The sequence below is a fragment of the Cucurbita maxima genome, unplaced genomic scaffold, assembly GCF_002738345.1.
Source record: "Cucurbita maxima cultivar Rimu unplaced genomic scaffold, Cmax_1.0 Cma_Scf00007, whole genome shotgun sequence".
Lineage (NCBI taxonomy): Eukaryota > Viridiplantae > Streptophyta > Magnoliopsida > Cucurbitales > Cucurbitaceae > Cucurbita > Cucurbita maxima.
The window spans coordinates 1,400,705-1,419,083 of record NW_019272023.1 but is presented as its reverse complement, the minus strand read 5'-3'; the positions used below and the strand labels follow the sequence as shown (position 1 = coordinate 1,419,083).

General features: G+C 35.6%; 5 protein-coding genes and 1 non-coding gene across 6 annotated transcripts; 5 read left to right on the top strand and 1 right to left on the bottom strand.

Annotated features, from left to right (window-relative positions):
• The first annotated feature begins 798 nt into the window (after positions 1 to 798).
• On the top strand, positions 799 to 870 carry TRNAP-CGG. The gene has a single exon. It is a non-coding gene; the product is annotated as a tRNA-Pro (tRNA).
• Positions 871 to 2,825: 1,955 nt separating this feature from the next.
• On the top strand, positions 2,826 to 6,396 carry LOC111481631 (rho GTPase-activating protein 5-like). Its single transcript, XM_023127167.1, has 5 exons — positions 2,826 to 3,586; positions 4,603 to 4,723; positions 4,830 to 4,949; positions 5,033 to 5,263; positions 5,687 to 6,396. Exons 1-5 carry the CDS (start codon positions 3,171 to 3,173, stop codon positions 6,221 to 6,223), a joined length of 1,425 nt encoding a protein of 474 aa, XP_022982935.1. The 5' UTR covers positions 2,826 to 3,170; the 3' UTR covers positions 6,224 to 6,396.
• Positions 6,397 to 6,669: 273 nt separating this feature from the next.
• LOC111481798 lies at positions 6,670 to 7,288 on the top strand. The gene is made up of 2 exons (XM_023127397.1): positions 6,670 to 6,867; positions 7,087 to 7,288. Exons 1-2 carry the CDS (start codon positions 6,715 to 6,717, stop codon positions 7,240 to 7,242), a joined length of 309 nt encoding a protein of 102 aa, XP_022983165.1. The 5' UTR covers positions 6,670 to 6,714; the 3' UTR covers positions 7,243 to 7,288.
• A 608-nt stretch (positions 7,289 to 7,896) lies between these two features.
• On the top strand, positions 7,897 to 11,916 carry LOC111481595 (ABC transporter B family member 29, chloroplastic). The gene is made up of 10 exons (XM_023127111.1): positions 7,897 to 8,592; positions 8,712 to 8,798; positions 8,916 to 9,023; positions 9,204 to 9,470; positions 9,617 to 9,700; positions 10,123 to 10,339; positions 10,487 to 10,572; positions 10,867 to 11,054; positions 11,142 to 11,271; positions 11,550 to 11,916. The coding sequence occupies exons 1-10, from the start codon at positions 7,963 to 7,965 to the stop codon at positions 11,694 to 11,696; spliced, it is 1,944 nt and encodes a 647-aa protein (XP_022982879.1). The 5' UTR covers positions 7,897 to 7,962; the 3' UTR covers positions 11,697 to 11,916.
• Positions 11,917 to 12,661: 745 nt separating this feature from the next.
• Positions 12,662 to 14,777, top strand: LOC111481797 (replication protein A 14 kDa subunit B-like). The gene is made up of 3 exons (XM_023127396.1): positions 12,662 to 12,790; positions 13,618 to 13,873; positions 14,457 to 14,777. Exons 2-3 carry the CDS (start codon positions 13,618 to 13,620, stop codon positions 14,519 to 14,521), a joined length of 321 nt encoding a protein of 106 aa, XP_022983164.1. The 5' UTR covers positions 12,662 to 12,790; the 3' UTR covers positions 14,522 to 14,777.
• Positions 14,778 to 16,277: 1,500 nt separating this feature from the next.
• On the bottom strand, positions 16,278 to 17,877 carry LOC111481657 (uncharacterized protein At5g39865-like). The gene has a single exon (XM_023127206.1). It carries the CDS (start codon positions 17,697 to 17,699, stop codon positions 16,503 to 16,505), a length of 1,197 nt encoding a protein of 398 aa, XP_022982974.1. The 5' UTR covers positions 17,700 to 17,877; the 3' UTR covers positions 16,278 to 16,502.
• Positions 17,878 to 18,379: the final 502 nt, after the last annotated feature.

Here is an 18,379-nt window from a genome sequence, read left to right as displayed (position 1 = left end):
TGTCGATCAGCTGAGAGTACCTCGCCTTCATTTGGCTCTTCATAACCTGTTTCCACCATATCAAAGAACTCCTTTGATCTGAGAAAATTTTCCATCAACATCGCCCAATGATCATAGTGACCGTCGAACCTCGGGATGGCCGGCTGAACGTAGTTCTCAACTTGTTTTTTTGCTGCCATTTTTGCTGCTGCAAGATTGCTCTGATACCAGTTGTTGGTGACAACAGAAAACTGAATTGAGATTGAGAGGAGGAGTGATTTGAATGATGGGGAGGGAGGTCCTTTTATAGGGGATTCCAGAGTTGGTTGAGATTTTCTAGGGTGATTCCGTAGTCGGTTGAGAGATTTTTGTGGATGAATTTGAATTTGAAACCAATTCAAATTCTATTCTATTTGAATTTGAAACCAATTCAAATTCTATTCTATTATTAGCTATTATTAGTTTCAACAGTAAATAGAAAATCAAAATTAAGAGAGAAACTTAAGAACCCTAATTTAATTCCATTTCAACTACCAATAGAATTCTCTATTTATTTATTTGTTTTCTCAAGCATTATCTTTTAAATATGTTAAGTTTCTTGTTTTGTTTCTATAGTTTTCAATAACTAAGTTTTTTTACGATAAAATACGAATATACATTTTCTATTTTTTATTAAATATTTTTTTAACTCAAAATTAAACTTTTAACGAACAAAATGAAAGTTACAATCATAATCCGTTATATATAATTATAAAATTATAATAATTGATTTTATAATTATATTCTAAATAAATTTTACTTTAAAACCATTTCATCATAGGGTGTTTGGTCTAGTGGTATGATTCTCGCTTCGGGTGCGAGAGGTCGTGAGTTCGATTCTCGCAACACCCCATTATTTTGTTTCTTTCTAGTGGATATTTTATTATTATTATTATTTTTAATAATTCATTCAACTTCCCATGCATTTACTATTTTCGTCTTTTATTTTTGGCATTTAAAAAGACAAGTAGTAAATTATTACGTATTTTTGTTTATGGTGAAAATTTTCTCATTATTATGTATTTTCACTTATTTTTTTAAACACAGGTAGTAAATTATAAAATAAAAACAAGAGAGACCTAATCTTTTTCATTGATCCTCCACTAACTAAGAAGATCCCCAATTTGTTGGGGCTTCTTCCCCACCTTGCCGGAGATATAAATGGCATCTCACAACGTGGCAGCAATTTTTTTAGTGGACTTTAAAATACATATTTTAAGTTTATTTGTTTATTATTGACGGTACATTTTTGTTAAAATACAGAAATTATTTAAAATAAATTAATTTTTAACTTATTTAATCCATCCATTAATCCATAATCTAATAGAAATTTCACTTTTAAAGTAAAATTAAAACTACACAAAAATTTAATGCGTTTTTTCATTCATTTCATACTTAATTTTAACGTTAAATGAAAATATATATATATTTTTTATTTAAAAAAGTGTCCACAAATGAAAAAGAAGAAAAGCGCGGGTGGAATTTAAATTTGAAACCGTTAGTACTTTAAGGTAAGCCGTTGAGTCCGACAGTTCAACGGGTTTATTCGGAAGCTTTTCATAAAGCTTAAAACCCACTGCTGGCTGTCACCGCCGTCGCCACCGCCACAGCGGCCAACTTCTTTCTCTTTCTCTCTCTTCTTCTCCGGCAGGCCAAGAAATATTCGTTTTCTTATTTTTCTTATTTGAAGTCTTCATCTCATCCGTGGCCGTTTCTGCCAGTACTAAGAGAGAGACAGACAGAAATATTCTTTGGTTTGCTTTCTCTCTCTTAGTTTTAGATTTTTTTTGTTTCTTTTAATAAAAACAATTATATTATTTATTTTATTTATATATATAATTAAAAACTTGTGTTGAATCCTTGATTGGGACACGGTAATTTTCAAACACGTTTAATAATTTTAATTAGGGAATAAAACTTAAAATAAACGGGTTTGTGATAATTAGAGGAGTTGATGAGATGGAGGGATGTGATGTGTTGTGGAGATGGGAAAGTGGTGGACTTAGAAGCAGAAGATCCCAACCCCCACATTCAGATAAGACATCGCTGTGAGACAGGTCCCAAGAACCCGCTGGCCACGCTGGATTGGTCCCTTTTTTTTCGCCTTCATCTCCCTCTGTCACCACCTGTCATTCTTCCTCCCTATAAATTTAAATTTATTCATGAATAAAATATATTAAATTCATAACATAAAGTTTTTGAGTTTTTCTTCCCTCAACATTCGGCATCACCATTCATCTTTTTCGGACTCACCATCCTTACTAGTACGTCGTTCGGTGTCCTTATTTCTCTTTGAGAAACAACGATAAGGCTGACACATCATCTGATGTTTGACTCTGATACGATTGGTAACAGTCGAGATCCACGGTTAGCAGATATTGTCCTCTTTGGATTTTCTCTTTCGAGCTTCGTTTTAAAACGCGTTTACTAAGGAAAGTTTTCCACACTTTTGTAAATGGTGGTGTGTTCTCGTCTCCAACCAATGTGTAACATTCCAACTGAAATCTCATAGGTTGGAGAGAAAAACTAAATATTCCTATATAAGGAGTGTATATACCTCTCTCTCTTCCATCAGAGAGTGAAATGAAACATTTCTTATAACAACATGAAAATGACTCCCAAAAAGATAATTGATCACTTAATGATCAAAGCAGACCATATTTATTAGAGGTGGATGACTCTTGCATAAAATATCAATTAATTATAAAAAATAAAAATGGATTAATTAATCATTTCAACTAAATTATTAAAATATTATAATTTTATCAGAAATAAAATTTGAAAGGATAATGGAATTGACACAAATAGCAAGAGGGGAGTTGAATTTGGTTCGAGGAAAGGAAACCAAGGAGGAGGAAGAAGAAGAAGACCATTCCGAGGACGAAACGGGTCATTTTCCTCTTCGCTTGCAAATCGTTGGCTTCAAAATTCCCCTAAACATCATCATTCTCTCTCTACTTTCTCTCTCTAACCTCCATGAAAGTGATGATGGTCACGTCTTACCTTCCGATGCCCTTTCTTCAATCCAACTCTTCTTCTTTTTCGTAGACCCAAATCAATGTTTCAAACAGCGTTAACGAAATCGAAGACCGATTCCTTTTTGCTCACCAAATTTTAGTCTACTTTTTTTGGGTTTTGGGGTTTCTTTAAAAATGACAGACGTAGTTCTCCAACGCTCCCCATCTCACTTCCCTTCACCTTCAAGCTCTTCCACTACCAATGATGGTCCGCACCCACATTCCCTTATTACCACTCCTAACATAAACCACTGCCTTCAATTTCATTTGGGTTCTGAGGAAGAACGAGAAGAAAGGGAAGACAGTGACGGAGAGGGAGATCAGCTGTCTCTATTGACCCTTTTGCTCGCTGCTTTTAGGAAGTCTTTAATTGGGTGTAGAAGTGCTACTAGTGGAACCGGTAGAGCTGCGGGAAACCTCTCTTCAATGGAGATTGGATGGCCTTCTGATGTTAGGCATGTGGCTCATGTCACTTTTGATCGCTTCAATGGCTTCCTTGGCTTGCCTGTTGAGTTTGAGCTTGAGGTTCCTAGAAGAGCTCCTAGTGCAAGGTCTATAATCTTTAACCCTTCTTCTTCTTTGTTTTAAATTCCCCTGTTCTTGGTTGTGATGGAGAAATTCTGCTTGTATTTAGATTTTGAGTTCTGGGTTGTCTGATTTGGGCGAACTTTGGCCTCAACTTTTGTGTGCATATTGCTTTAATTCTGTGTGTCAAATCCTTGCATCTTGAACCATCAACATGTAAAGCTCACAGAGTATCTTTCTAAATTATTGGAATAATTGATGAAGATTAGTTTATTTATCACCTATTCTGATATGTATGAAGAATAGTTCTTAGTTGCATAACTTAAAAAGATTAACTTCGGGAATATTTCTCATCCCACGTCCGTTGGAGGAGGGGAATAAAACATTCTTTGTAAGAGTGTAAAAATCTTTCCCTAATAGATGCGTTTTAAAATCATGAGAGGAAGCAAAAAACCAAAGAGGATAATATCTGCTAGCGGTGAGCCTAGGTTGTTACAAATGTCATCAGAGGCAGACACTTTGGGGGTGGACAACGGGCGGTGTGCTAGTAGTGAACTTGGGTTGTTACAAATGACGCTACCCTTGAGAGGTGGATTGTGAGATTTCCACATCGGATGGAGAGGGGAACGAAACTTTCTTTTAAGGGTGTGGAAACCTCTCCTTAGCAAATGCGTTTTACAACTATGGAGGGAAGTTCGAAAGAAAAAGTAAACATTCCTGTAAGGTTGTGGAAACCTCTTCTTAGCAGATGCGTTTTACAACCATGGAGGGAAGTTCGAAAGAAAAAGTTTAAAGAGAGTAATATCATAGACATTACTTCTTCCTGTCCAAACTGGCCTGTATTGTTTAAAACTAAACTCTGTTTGCTATTAGCCTTCCGCTACTTTGGTGTCTTGTTTGATTATTAAGGTTGTCTATTAAGGTAGAAGGTTTTTCAGCTTACTGTTGTCGGAAGAAAGCTAGATCTGAGTAGTTCATCTTACAAATGGTGATATAAATAGCATTTCTCCTCTTGACAATGAAAGCTTTATCTTATCTGCAGCGCAAATGTGTTCGGTGTTTCCACAGAGTCAATGCAGCTTTCCTTCGATTCAAGAGGAAACAGTGTCCCCACGATACTCCTGTTAATGCAGAAACATTTGTACACACAAGGAGGCCTGGAGGTATCTACAATCTTATTGTTTGTTCTTTACACAACATATTGGTGATAGAAAATCTTGTGGGATTGACGATTTCGAGTCGAAATGAATTGTTGTTCTAAACCTGTAGGCAGAAGGAATTTTCAGGATTACTGCTGGGAACAGCCAAGAGGAATTCGTTCGGGACGAGTTGAATCGAGGTGTCGTGCCAGATGGTGTTGATGTGCACTGCTTGGCAGGTCTCATCAAGGTACTATCATTGACTGTCATCTGATGCTTTGAGTATCAATTCTTGTATGCATTCATTTCATCTGTTGGAACTTGTTGTTACAGGCTTGGTTTCGAGAACTTCCAACGGGTGTGTTGGATTCCCTCGCACCAGAACAAGTGATAGAGGCGCAGACCGAAGAAGAGTGTGCTGAGCTTGCAACACTCCTCCCCCCTACAGAAGCTGCGCTTCTCGATTGGGCAGTAAACTTAATGGCTGATGTCGTGCAGTTTGAACATCAGAACAAGATGAATGCCCGTAATGTCGCCATGGTTTTTGCCCCCAATATGACTCAAGTGAGTGAACATTTCCTTAATTACTTCTCATTGTAAATGTGAGATCTCACGTCGGAAGAGAAGACTAAAGTATTTTTTAAGTGGTGGGGTTGGGCTGTTACAAATAGTATAAGAGTCAGACACTAGATGGTGTGTCAACGAGGACGTTGGGCTCTCAAAGGGTGGATTGTGAGATCCCACATCGGTTGGAAAGGGAAACGAAACATTTCTTATAACGATAATAAAATACCAAAGCGGATAATATCGGCTAGCGGTGGGTTTAGGTTGTTATAGTGACATAAGTTATGTGAAATATTCTTTGATTGGACGCTGTTGCCTTATCTTACTTCGTGTACTTGGGGTCGAGACTCTGATTAGATCATGATGACGGTGTTGAAAGCGCATTCAGACGATGTGTAATACTACTCTCATCTACTCTTGCAGATGACAGATCCATTAACAGCCTTGATGTATGCAGTGAAAGTGATGAACTTTCTCAAGACTCTCATTGAGCTGACACTGAAGAACAGAGAAGATTTGGTTGTTGAGTCAGCTCCCATTTTGCGCATAAATCCATCAGATGAAGACGGGCATCAAACTGCATCACAATTGCATCGAGACGAACAAAATGAGGCCAAGAATGAAGAAGCTGAAGATGAACAAGTATTTGTAACCGAAGAACCTGCTCCTGAAAATGGATCTCAAAATCTTCTGTCATCCATTGAAAACATCATTCCAGAGGGAAGCCATTCATTAGCGAACAACTCTCCCTGCGAAATCGTATCGGAAATCACCGAAGAACAGGAGAGTTGTCGAAAGAAAAGCCTCGATCGATCCAACAGTTTGAATCTGAAGAAAGGCAGCAAGAAGGTGAATGGGTCAGTGAAGGTTCACACAGCAGGTACTGCACAGAGGGGAAAGAAGAATGGCATTGTCGGGCGGTTAAACTCGAGGATGGAGCTAGCCGAAGCGTGGCGTTGAACGAACCGAGTATTACACGCATCATGTACGGTGTTCTCTCTATTTCTTTCTTTTTGATTTTATTGCTGATCAGATGGTGTGTATGAGTTTATCTATACATTCAAATGTGCTTCTGGTTGCACTTCAATTAGCTTGGATTTAATATTAAGGGAAAAAAAAAATTAATTTATTTCCATTTAAATTTATAGGTACAGAATCAATTTTTTTCAAACATTTATTATAATTATAAATTTGTGTTCTAGCGGAAAAAACAGCCAATCAAGGAAATCCAAACGGCATTTGAGGCCGTTGACGGTTAATAAAAGAAAGTGGTTCCTGGTTGGTAGTTAACGACATTTAAGCCACTAGGTTTACTCCACGTGTCACAGTAGCCATCCCCCTTGAGAGTAATAAATACCAAAGCCAATGAACTTGTCTTTTGGTTCTGTTTTTTTTGTCTATTTTGATTTTTTTTTTAGTGAGAAAAAAGAAAAAGGAAAAAATATATATATATGGCGAGCTCAGATAGAGATGGCGGAGTAACCAATGCAGCAGGTTCCCGGTTTCCGGGCGTGGACGGTGAGAGAGAATTAAATCCCGGCCATAACAAACAGGTTGACGTGGATCCCATTTCCTCGGAAGCTGCTGCATCTTTGGTTATTAAGGTAATTTTAACTTTTAGGTTTAGAAATTAAAATTTTATTTTCTTAAGGAATTAAGAAAAATGTATTTAAAAATTAAGACTAGAAAATAGTTTTGAAAATTAAAAATAAATTTAAATAACGATTGAAAAGATAATATATTTAAAAAAATATAAAACTACATTAGGTTAAATATAAAGTTAAATTATATTGAAGAAGAAAGGGTTTGTTGGTAAATCTCAGGAGCAGGAGAAGAGAAAAGCAGCGGAAGAAGAACGTAACCGGGCGAAGAAGAAGGAAGCGATGCAGACATTGAAGATGCCGTTCATCGTCTCCAGCGTCATCGCCGCCGTAGCGGTGGTCGCCTTCGCCATTGTTAAGAAATTACGAGAAAACTGATTCTCTTCCCTCTCACTCTTCTCCAGTTTTTTTTTTTTCTTTTGTTTTTTTTATATTGAAGTTGCAAGAGAAATTATATAATATTTTATATTTTTATAAATACTAGGCTAAATTAATAAAAGTATTATTAGACGACTGATATTGTCCATTTTGAGCATATGCTCATGAATTCATGATTATTCCCTAAATTAGCCATGTGGGACTTTCATCATCCAACACTTTATTTAATAAATATCATAAATTAGCGTAAACAAAATACTTTTAATTTTTCAATTAAACTGTTACTATTTATTTTTAAAAATATTCTTAAATTTAAAATACCCTTCCATTTTTTAAAAAGTTTTAAAATTTTCATTAATACATTTAAATTTGTGAAAACTTCACAATTAAAAATGAATTTTAAATTTTTTTAAAAATTAAAAAAGAGTTAAACTAATGTTTAAAAATACTCTATTAGATGATTTTTGTCATATTATTTAAAGAATTTTTTTAATATAGTATTAGCCATAAGATTTTTTTTTTCCAGATTTTTTAACCATTCAAAAATATTTTTGAAATTTTTATAAAATACAAACTTTTTTTTAGAATAAATATTATTAGGATTTAATGATTTTTACCTATTTTAGTTCTTGGTTCTTGGTTCTTGTCATGTCAAAACCATTTCAGAAAATGTATAACCCATCACTTTCTTCGCGCGCTTTCTGATAAACCAACGGAACAATGTGCATCGCGCTTCAATCTTCCCTCCTTTCAAGAAACCAGATTCTCCTTTTCAATCCCATACCAATTTCTCTTCATTTCTCCCGATTCGATCCCAAAATCACAAATTTTCATATCCGAACGAAGCCGTTAGCATTCGAATCCGTCAATTCCACCAATTCCTCTAACCCCACCATCGAAAATTCTGAATCTCAATCGAATCGGCCTCTTCTTCGCAGTTTTCAGACGTTCAAATCTTTAATTCCGTATATTCTCTCTCAGCGTAAGCATATCCTTGGTGGTTGGCTCTGTAGTATTGTCTCGGTTTTCTCTCTATCCCTACTCGTGCCTAAGATCGGGAAATTTTCTTCGATTATCGACAAAATCGATGCTACTAATTTGTGGGGTGAGGGTCTGGTTTTGGGGATCTTGGTGTTCGCTCGTTTCGCTGCGAGTTACTGCCAAGAAGCGTTCATTTGGGATGCGGCGTTGAATGCCATTTATGAAATCCGCGTTCGTGTTTTCGAGAGAGTTCTGGCGATGGACTTGGATTTCTTTGAAGGTGTGAATGGCGTTTCTGCTGGCGATATCGCTTACAGGATCACCGCGGAGGCCTCGGATGTGGCGGATACCGTGTATTCTCTCCTGAATGTGAGTGGAATCGAGTGTAGTATCAGTATTTTACTTCAATGAACTGATATAAATTGAAAGTCTCAGAAATGGAAATTTAATGATTTGGCTCTTAACCTTTTAGATTTTATTTATTACAGACTGTAGTGCCCAGTATGTTGCAGTTGTCAGCAATGGCGACCCAAATGTTTGCTATTAGCCCTGTCCTATCCTTGATTTCAGCTATGGTAAGAGCTGGAAAGTTTCTTTACAATGTTTTCAGATTACCCTGTTTTGAATGTTTCTTTACAGTGTTTTCTCGTGGGAATCATATGGCGACTCTGATTGTCTTTACCTGAAATTAGGTTATTCCATGCGTAGCTCTTGTCATTGCCTATCTCGGTGAGAGACAACGACGAATATCTAAAATGGCGAGTCTGAGCATTGCTAATCTTTCATCTTATCTAAATGAGGTACATCTTAATCACTAAATCATGTTATGAATTTGCTTCTAAGTCCTAATTGTATTTTCCGAGGTGAAAATCTAAAACATGTTTTTGTGTTCGCTTCTCGAATCTAAATCATGTTTGTGAATTCACTTCTCGAGTCCTAATGATCGAGTTTTATTATATATCTCTGTGATTATGTAATAGGTTCTTCCAGCATTTCTTTTTGTGAAAACAAACAGCGGAGAGTTTTGCGAAAATATTAGGTTTCAGAGGCTTACTCGCACCGACCTGTATGCACGTCTAAAGAAGAAGAAGATGAAGGCATTTGCACCTCATGTTGTACAAGCTCTATATTTCATGTCATTATCAATGCTTTGTGTTGGTTTTCTGGTGGTTTCAAGAGGTTCATTTAGTAGTGGTAGCATGATTTCATTTGTCACGTCATTGGGTTTTCTGATTGAACCAGTTCAGGTGATACTATGTTATGACAAGAGCTTCTGTATGTCTTTTTGAGTCCAGGGTTTGATTTTCCTTTTTCTTTTTTCCTTCTTTTCTTGGTTCAGATTTATTTTTGCATAAGTTTTAAGTTTGATCTTCTTTGAATAACAATCATACAGAAAATTGGAAAGGCATACAATGAGTTGAAGGAAGGTGAACCCGCTATCGAACGCTTGTTTGAGTTGATTGAGTTCAACCCTACGGTAAATTTCTATTTGATGTCAAATTTATGTTTAGAATTACTTTTAGTTTGTCAATTCAAATAATATATTGGATAAACAATCGCTTTATGAGCTTCAATTGAAGGCAAGAAAATTTTATGAATGTCGTCGAGACTACCATCCATATAGATTAATTTTTTTTTTTTCCCTCTAATGAGTTTCTGATGCATTTACACTTAGATTTCTTGACCTCCTAAATATAATCTTCAATTGTCATCTTCATACCATTCATTGTGGTATTGTTTGTTGAAATATTTGTTTCAAATATTGTCTATTGAAATGGATATCAGCGTCTTTTATCATTTCTATGGTGTAATGTTGTCCTATTTCATAAAGATGTCTTCTACTTGATGAGATGCTACAAATTAAATTAATGGATGGAGTATTTTGATCTTTGATTATAGGTGACTGAGACACGTGTTGCGGTCGATTTAAACAGTTTGAAGGGGGAGGTAAAATTTTGTAATGTCTCATTCGCCTATGGGAGCAATATGCCTCTTGTGTTGGATGGATTAAACCTCCACATCAAAGCTGGAGAAACAGTTGCTTTCATGGGACCTTCTGGAGGGGGAAAGACAACACTAGTTAAATTGCTTCTTCGCCTTTATGACCCATTATCTGGTAAGCTACTTACATTCAAGTTATTAGTTCTGACTTCTCAGATCCCTTTTTCAAAGGATTTTTCAAGGTTTCCTTTTGTTTAACACACATTCTTGAACATTTCCATGATATATATATATATATATATATTGTTCTTTCTCTGAATAGGTGATATACTTCTTGATAACCACAATATTCGGACGGTTCGACTTAAAAGTTTACGGAGAAATGTTGGTCTAGTTTCTCAAGACATGGTGAGTGGTTGTCGATTACTTGTTCATACATTTTGTTGTGATGCTAACCAAAAGTACACTGTATTTCGTTGATGCATAGTCCTTGTTCCTTGGTAGTTGCTCAGAGCTTTTGTTATTTTTCTTCTCTCATAAGTTTCCAGCTGGTAATTGACTTCCCTTCGGAACGAGTTCATTGGTCACTTAACTATCTTTCTCTGCATTCAAGTAATCATTGGCTGCTAAGAAAGAAATACATAGTGGAATTGTCCAAGATTGTCTTGATGAAATATATGAACATTTGGTTTTTGTTCTCAGATCCTTTTCTCAGGAACTGTAGCTGAAAACATAGGATATTATGATCTGACAAAGGAAATCAACATGGAGAGGGTAGAGGAAGTGGCGCAAATCGCAAATGCAGATGAGTTTATCAGAAGGTTGCCGAAAGGATATAGTACATATATTGGACCCAGGGGGTTAACGTTGAGTGGAGGACAGAAGCAAAGGCAAAGTTTCAAATTAACTCAATTTTTATAGGATACCTCCATCTAGTTCTCTTAATAGTTAAACTTACATGTCCTTCCATATGGCAGACTAGCCATTGCAAGGGCACTCTATCAAAATTCATCCATTTTGATTTTGGACGAGGCCACGTCTGCATTGGATAGCACGTCCGAGTTACTGGTCAGGCAAGCTTTGGAGCGCCTGATGGAAAATCATACTGTAAGATAAGAAGCTTAGCTTATTCTTTTTGGGTTCAACAATTCGTGCTTAATATGTTGAATTGTGTTTCAAAATTAAGTTTTCTGTGATATGCACTCAACTTTCTTGTGTGGATGTATATTCTAGTCTATTGGAATTGACTGTGTGGATGAAAATTTCATCATCTATTGAAAAAAAAAAAAAAAGAAGAACAAGAGTTTGTCCTAGAAAGACTGGTTTATATTTTTATTTGGTTGCATTGCATTCCATATTTATACCAAGTGTGTATAAATCCGTAGGTGCTGGTAATCGCTCATCGATTGGAAACAGTTGTAATGGCGAAACGAGTGTTCATCTTAGATGGCGGGAAGCTGCAGGAGCTACCTCGCTCTGCTCTTTCTAGCAGTAACTATAACTCATTGATAAAAACTGGGTTGGTGATTTGAGCATCATCGTATCGACGCGGAGATGCACGAATCAGTTTCTCTTCTGCGGCCATGTGAATTACAGGAATCGATCTATGGTGAAATATGCATATGTAGTAGGTTGAAAAGGCATAATGGAGGAGAGGAGACAATGCCATTGGTGACCCTTCTGTTATCTGCGACTTCATTCATTGTTTCCTTCAGTTCAACTTAACTTATTCAAGTTCTTAAACTTCCGCTTCGTTCAGGTTAGTGAGTTCATAACTCATTTCCAGTTCCCCATAGCTTGAGTTGCCAAGTTCTTATACTTATCTGTCAGTACGTCTGTACATTATGTTCTTGGTATATTTATAATGACTTTCTAAATGCAAAAAAATATTTTTTTTTTATTTAAAAATATTTTTTTAAGTATGTTGGAAACGTTTTGGATAATTGGAGGCAAGGGATGAGCGAAAAAATGACATGCTGTGATCGTTAGTTTATGACTTGAAAACGACACGATACAATATCGAACTCTATCTGTAGCTCACTATAGGCTCTAGAAACAACGTTATACGGTTAAAAACATACAACATTAAAGAAGATTTTGTCAAAAATGTCCAACAATTTTTTTTTTAAAAAAAATGTAGTTTCAAAGGCATTAATTTTAAAATTTTAGAAACAAAATTGGATATTAGGTGAAAATTTATATATCAATTTTTATTAATTCACCCCATATGTTTTAACATTAAAAAATTTAAAATATTTTTTAAAAAATTCAAGCTTTGGACAATATTTAATAATTTAGCCAATATTCATAAATTATAATCTTTTTAAAAAGAGGCTTTATTGTCGTATTTATTTACCCCCATTTAAGAAATGTATATAAAAATCTGAAAATGTTTCTGTTCGTTGATTGCTCTTGTGAGCGCGTGTAGACCGTCGGATGAAGAAGACAATCTCAATTAACAAAGTGTGATCACATCTACGTTTGGTCTCTCTATAAATACCGCTTTTATCATTACATACGAAGTCGAAAATTTCAATTTTGCCGCTCTCGAAAACCCGCGCTCTTTTTCCTCCGTCTCTTGCGGTTCGATTTCCATTTCCGACGAACTACCCAGTTTCTGAATCAGGTAATGAAGCTCAGTGTTTTAGATTCTCCGATCGAGTGTTTTGAAAGATTCTTCCCTTTGTTGGTTCAGTTCGTTAGATTGAATTGCTCAATAAAATTCTTCCGACTCTTTTACTTGTCTCGTCGTGTGTGTAACCTATGGAATATGGATTAGTTTGTTTGGCGTCAAATTATGACTAGATGTTTTCCAGTTTGAGTCGGCAGGGTCGAATTCGATTCGTTGATTATGGTGTGGCTTCCTGATTTGGTCCTTTAAGAAAATGGAGAATTAGAATCGGACAGTCGCGAAGCTAAGAGAAGGGCTACTGATTCAAAATAATCCGCCCACAGTGACTATCATGCATATTCTTACTGTTACAATAAATTTTGCTTTAAAATGCATGGTTGCCCTAGCAGTAAAGAGTTTTAAGGAAATGGATCAAACCATAGTAGCCACGTGATTTAACTTTTTACGAGTTATCTTGACACAAACCAAGTATAGTAGTATTATGTGCTTGTCTTGTGGAATAGTCGAGTGCATATGCGACCAAATGCTAACAAATGGATTTTCATTGATAGCTGATTAACATTTGTAATACGTAGCAAACAGTTTTGAGTATAAATGTCAAGTAATTGTTTGGATCTTCTCCCATTGGATTTTTAGAAGGAAGAAGGTATTTGTGAAATGCTGTCTGCTACCATATTTTTTAAACGCCAGCATTTTTTTTGATTGATTTGGTGTTCATGCCAAACAGTTTCAAGCATTGCTCACATGGTGAAACAAGTTAGTTTTCTTTTTATTAAATGTTTTCCCTCTCTGAAAGACAACCTTCCTGGTGTTTTCTATAGATGGATACATCAAACCCTTCAGTTTTTGTGAATGCTGAGCTTTTACGCATGTATGTTGGAAGAAGAGTTCGGGCAGTGATTCAGGTACAGTCAGAAGGCAACGGAGTCATATACGGTAAATCAACAGATGACAACCAGATTACTGTGAAAGGATCCCCACCATTTTCCCTTTCGAAGTTTGTCGAGGTCATTGGAATTGCTGATACCGACAAATCCATACGAGCTGATGTATGGACCAATTTTGGCGACTCATTTGGTATGCGCTCTTCTTCAGCTCTCCTTATTCTAGAATGACATTGGAAGTTGTATAGTACTAATGCTCTATACATGTCTGAAGTTAATTTATGTTCATTGAATTGGCTGAAGATGATCATTTAATTGTGTTTCCACTAATCATTGATTTTGAGCAGTATTTAGTTTTGAATTGATATTTTCCCAAGGAGCCTAGCCAAATCTGGCATTTTAGATTTCTGAAGCATAACCTGGCTAGATCATAAGTTTGGAATCCGGATTATACCATTAAAGTTTATCTCAATAGTGAAATCTAAGCTGCGAATTAGTCATTTGATATCTGACATTAATTCTGTATCAAGTTGAAGTTAATTCAATCCAAGTTAGCTCATGTATTCTTAACGGTTTGTTTCACCACGATGTTTTAAACATTCCTCTCCTTGGATGAGGATCCGTAGAGAGATCGGCCAATAATTGTCAGGATAAGTTACTTATAGATTCCTCTTTGGATCATACTTTCAACATTCTTTGAGATTGGATGTGTTGAATTTTTATCAACTTTTATCAGAAAAGGTTGCATTCTAAATTCTGTGTATCCCTGTTTGCAGATACATCTACATTCAATCAACTTTGTCAGCTTGCTAACGGGGAATTCAAACCCCTGTTTGTCTGATATTCAAGCCAGACATTCTTTGGCCAGAAAGTTCAAGTCCTACCATCCCCTCCTGGGACACACAAATCGCCCATGTTTTCTTCACGTTCTTCTGAAGCGCCCTAGATTTATCGTTCATACCGTATTGAACTTCTCAGGTAATGGATATATAAAATTTGAGTATGCACATGTATGTTTGGGTTAGAATATCTAGAATGAACATTGCTTCAAAATATTCATAAAAAATCTATTTTAATCGATTTTGTTTGTAGTTTTTTTAAGTTTATTATAGGGTTTGATCTGGGTAGAATTTTGTTGACATGTTAATCATGTTTGGTTATAATTTTGATGAGTGATCTCGAACTGATACAAACTATAATGTTTTAGGTGAAGCTCAAAATGTTCTGACAAAATTATAATCAAATTCGTTTTTCAATTTTAGTGATTTGATATTTACTAGTAACCATTGTTTTGTGTTTCAATGAAATTAAGAAATTAGTGGTTTATTAAGTTTTCCTTTGAATTAAAATTTTAAAACTTAATAATTAACATCTCAATTTGATTGGAAAAGAAGTTTCTTTTAATATCTTAGGTGTAAATGGAATATTACTCATTTTCTAAAATGAATGATGTATAACCTTTTGCGATCTTTATAGTGAGGGTAAATTATTTTTTTTTTAAAAAAAAACATTATGCACATACAATGCAATTAATTTTAAAAATATATTTATCAAATAAAATGAAACTACTAGGAAAAAATAAAAGTTTATACTGCATGTTTCATCTTCATTCATATGCATTCTAGAAAAATTCTTAAGAGTTTAGTGAACATAAAATTGCTCAATGTATAATTACTATAATTGAGTCATAAAAAAGAAATGTGTCTCTTAATGGTATGGGATCCCTAGTATTTAAATGTGGTCTAGGTACATACATTCATGTACCTATCACTTATCCAAGTGTTAAGCTTAGCTCTCTTATCTTCAAGATCGCTCTTATTCGAATATAGTCTGAGTTCATTCATATACCCCTCCTTTACTCGCGGATTGGTCCGAGCGGAGAAAAAAAAACAAAGGATTGAACTCAAAATATTTTCTGGAGATATACATTTTCCTGGAGAGATGGATAAGATATCCCGACACAATGGCATCTTGATACCACCTGAAAAAGTAAAAAAAAATTCTAAGAAATCAAAAAAATTGAAAAATTGGATTTATGTCCAGTGGATCACACCTACCAAGAAAAAGTATTTTGTTTTTGTTCGACCTGTAATCATATATGAACTAGTTGACGGTATAAATTTAGTAACACTTTTCCCACAGGATCTATTGCAAGAAAGGGATAATCTGGAGCTTAGAGTTATCAATTATATCCTTTATGGAAATGGAAAACCAATTCGGGGAATTTCTGGCACAAGCATTCAATTAGTTCGGACTTGTTTATTGTTGAATTGGGACCGAGACAAAAAAAGCTCTTCTATCGAAGAAACCCGCGCTTCCTTTGTTGAAGTAAGCACCAATATCAATCCATTTTTTTCTATTTATTCCAAGACAAGGGTTCCACAATCTCTTAGTCAAAATCAAGGAACTATTTGTAGGTTGTTGAATAGAAATAAAGAAAGCCAATCTTGGATAATTTTGTCAGCATCTAATTGTTTGCAAATGGATCTATTCAAAGAATCTCAATGTAACACAAATAAACTCAATTACTTATCTCTCTAATAGTTTAAATTAAAAAATTATTAGGTCAAAATTGAAATTATCACAATTGTAATTGATCTTAAAAAAAAAATTAATTTGATCTTAATAAATCATCATCGTGTTAGGATGAATTGGTTTAACTAATAATACACATCAACAATTAATACAAACAATCAATCCCACAAACGTAACACAACAAGGGTCCTAAAATTAACTTCAAAACCCATTTCCAAAACTAATATTAAATTAAATATAAAATAGAAAGGGAAACCCCGAAAAAAAAAAGGCCCCAAATTGAAATTTCAAGAACAAATGGGACACTGAATCAACCCATTCTCATTACACTCACCACATTTGGTCTTCTTCTTCTTCATCTGATCCAAAACCTTACAGCTTCCATTGCAGTCCACACACATTACAAATCTCACGCCGCCGCATCCTTCACAACTGCCGCCGGTCGCCGTCGGAATCCCCTCAAACAGAAGCCCCAATTTGCCTTCCTCCTCCAATTTCACAACCTCCTCCACCCCTCCGATTAGTCTACCCTTCACAAAAACCGCTGGAACTTTCACATCCTTGCTCCCCATTAACGCCCTCAACTCCTCTTTGAAACCAGAATCCATCGATACGTCTCGCTCCAGCAACTGAATGCCGTACGATTCAACCACCGACCGAACCTTGTTACAGTCTTCGAATGTTTTTCTGATTCCTCGAAGCGTTGTTGTGTAGATCACAACGGCGGTTTCGCCGCCGGGCGGGCACCGTTCCTCGAACTGTTTTAAGGCGGTTTCCGATTCTTGAAAATGTCTCGCCGCCCTAGATTTCGGCGTCTCTGAAACTATTCTCTTGATCTGTTCTCCTTCTTCGGTTAATTGTTTCTCGTATGACGCTACGAGCTCTGGATCGAACATTGGACTCAAACTCCTTCTTCGAGCGGATAAAAGTCCGGAATCGCTTCCGAAACTCTGCCTTCTCACCGAAATCGGCGTATTCTTCACAGGAACACTCAATTTCAGGACCGATTTGGGGGATATTCTTGACGAATTGTTCACTTTTAGAATCTCTTTCGGACTGTAATCCAATCGCCCGACGCCATTTACTCGGTCGCGATTCTCCTTCCCACCGAATCTCATCACCTTCTTTGGAGTGCCGATTTGATTAAAGAACTTCAACGGACTTCTTCGATCCAAATCGGTCAATCTGCGAAGAAAAACTCCTGGCTTAGGGCTGTTTTTGCCCCGATTTGCAATCGGAATTCCTTCTTCCAAGCCGTCCATTAGCTCCCAAGCGTTAATCACTTCTGGTTTTTCGCGAGAGGGCGACTTCTTCTTCGTCGGCTCTGAAACTAACTCCTTCGTATCCAGATCGGCGTTGAGATTGAGAACGCCGTAAGTGCTGGATGTGAGAGAAACGACATGGTTGAGATACTCGCCGCCATTGTTGACGATAATGTCCCTCTGGAGGTCCTTCCTGTAGAGTTTTGAAGATACACAGCCCATTAGATCTTCTTCTTCTTCTTCTTCTTCTTCTTCGATTTTCCGGAGCTTTTTAAGTTGCAGAGGAGAAGAGTTCGTGTTCGCGTGGGAGTTTTTCAGTTATTTATTTTTTATTTCTTTTAAAAATTTTAATGGTAACCGTTACTAAAATGACCAAACGGGCCCCAACGGTCGGAAATTTCGAATGTGACTTTATATTGGTTCTGGGGAAATTCTCTCCTCTCTTCGAAGTTTGCCCCCACATTTTTTTTATTATATGATTTTAATCCCCATTTTTTTCTACTTTTGCAGTTTATATTTTCTCCCTCTAATTATTTAATCATGTTTTTCTTTCGTTTTTAGTATATTTTATAGGTTTAAAAGTTTGAATTTGGTTTTTGTTGTTTGATTTAATATTTTTAAATATTTTTTTAACTATTCATGAATAATTTTGTTAGATTATAAATTTTATTTAGATGTGATATTAATGACGTACCACATTGAAATTAGTCTAGTAATAATTGAATTAAAAAAAAATGATCGTCATTTTATAAAAGTAAAATTATATCATGTAGATTAAAATAATAATTTAAACGTTTTTATTAATATGTTCAATTTTATATAACATAGTTATGAATGGATTTAAAAATTTAAGACTGTACTAAAATTATGTCTATTTTTTAAAAATTAAATTATAAATTTAG

What these genes read in the sequence shown, in the direction of transcription:
- LOC111481631 (XM_023127167.1), top strand. Translation starts at nt 3,171, where the DNA reads ATGACAGACGTAGTTCTCCAACGCTCCCCATCTCACTTCCCTTCACCT. An exon ending in AGAAGAGCTCCTAGTGCAAG is followed by an intron (nt 3,587 to 4,602) that starts GTCTATAATCTT and finishes TCTTATCTGCAG; the next exon opens with CGCAAATGTGTTCGGTGTTT. An exon ending in TTGCCCCCAATATGACTCAA is followed by an intron (nt 5,264 to 5,686) that starts GTGAGTGAACAT and finishes CTACTCTTGCAG; the next exon opens with ATGACAGATCCATTAACAGC.
- LOC111481798 (XM_023127397.1), top strand. Translation starts at nt 6,715, where the DNA reads ATGGCGAGCTCAGATAGAGATGGCGGAGTAACCAATGCAGCAGGTTCC. An exon ending in CTGCATCTTTGGTTATTAAG is followed by an intron (nt 6,868 to 7,086) that starts GTAATTTTAACT and finishes GGTAAATCTCAG; the next exon opens with GAGCAGGAGAAGAGAAAAGC.
- LOC111481595 (XM_023127111.1), top strand. Translation starts at nt 7,963, where the DNA reads ATGTGCATCGCGCTTCAATCTTCCCTCCTTTCAAGAAACCAGATTCTC. An exon ending in CCGTGTATTCTCTCCTGAAT is followed by an intron (nt 8,593 to 8,711) that starts GTGAGTGGAATC and finishes TATTTATTACAG; the next exon opens with ACTGTAGTGCCCAGTATGTT. An exon ending in AGTGGAGGACAGAAGCAAAG is followed by an intron (nt 11,055 to 11,141) that starts GCAAAGTTTCAA and finishes TCCATATGGCAG; the next exon opens with ACTAGCCATTGCAAGGGCAC.
- LOC111481797 (XM_023127396.1), top strand. Translation starts at nt 13,618, where the DNA reads ATGGATACATCAAACCCTTCAGTTTTTGTGAATGCTGAGCTTTTACGC. An exon ending in CAATTTTGGCGACTCATTTG is followed by an intron (nt 13,874 to 14,456) that starts GTATGCGCTCTT and finishes CCCTGTTTGCAG; the next exon opens with ATACATCTACATTCAATCAA.
- LOC111481657 (XM_023127206.1), bottom strand. Translation starts at nt 17,699, where the DNA reads ATGGGCTGTGTATCTTCAAAACTCTACAGGAAGGACCTCCAGAGGGAC.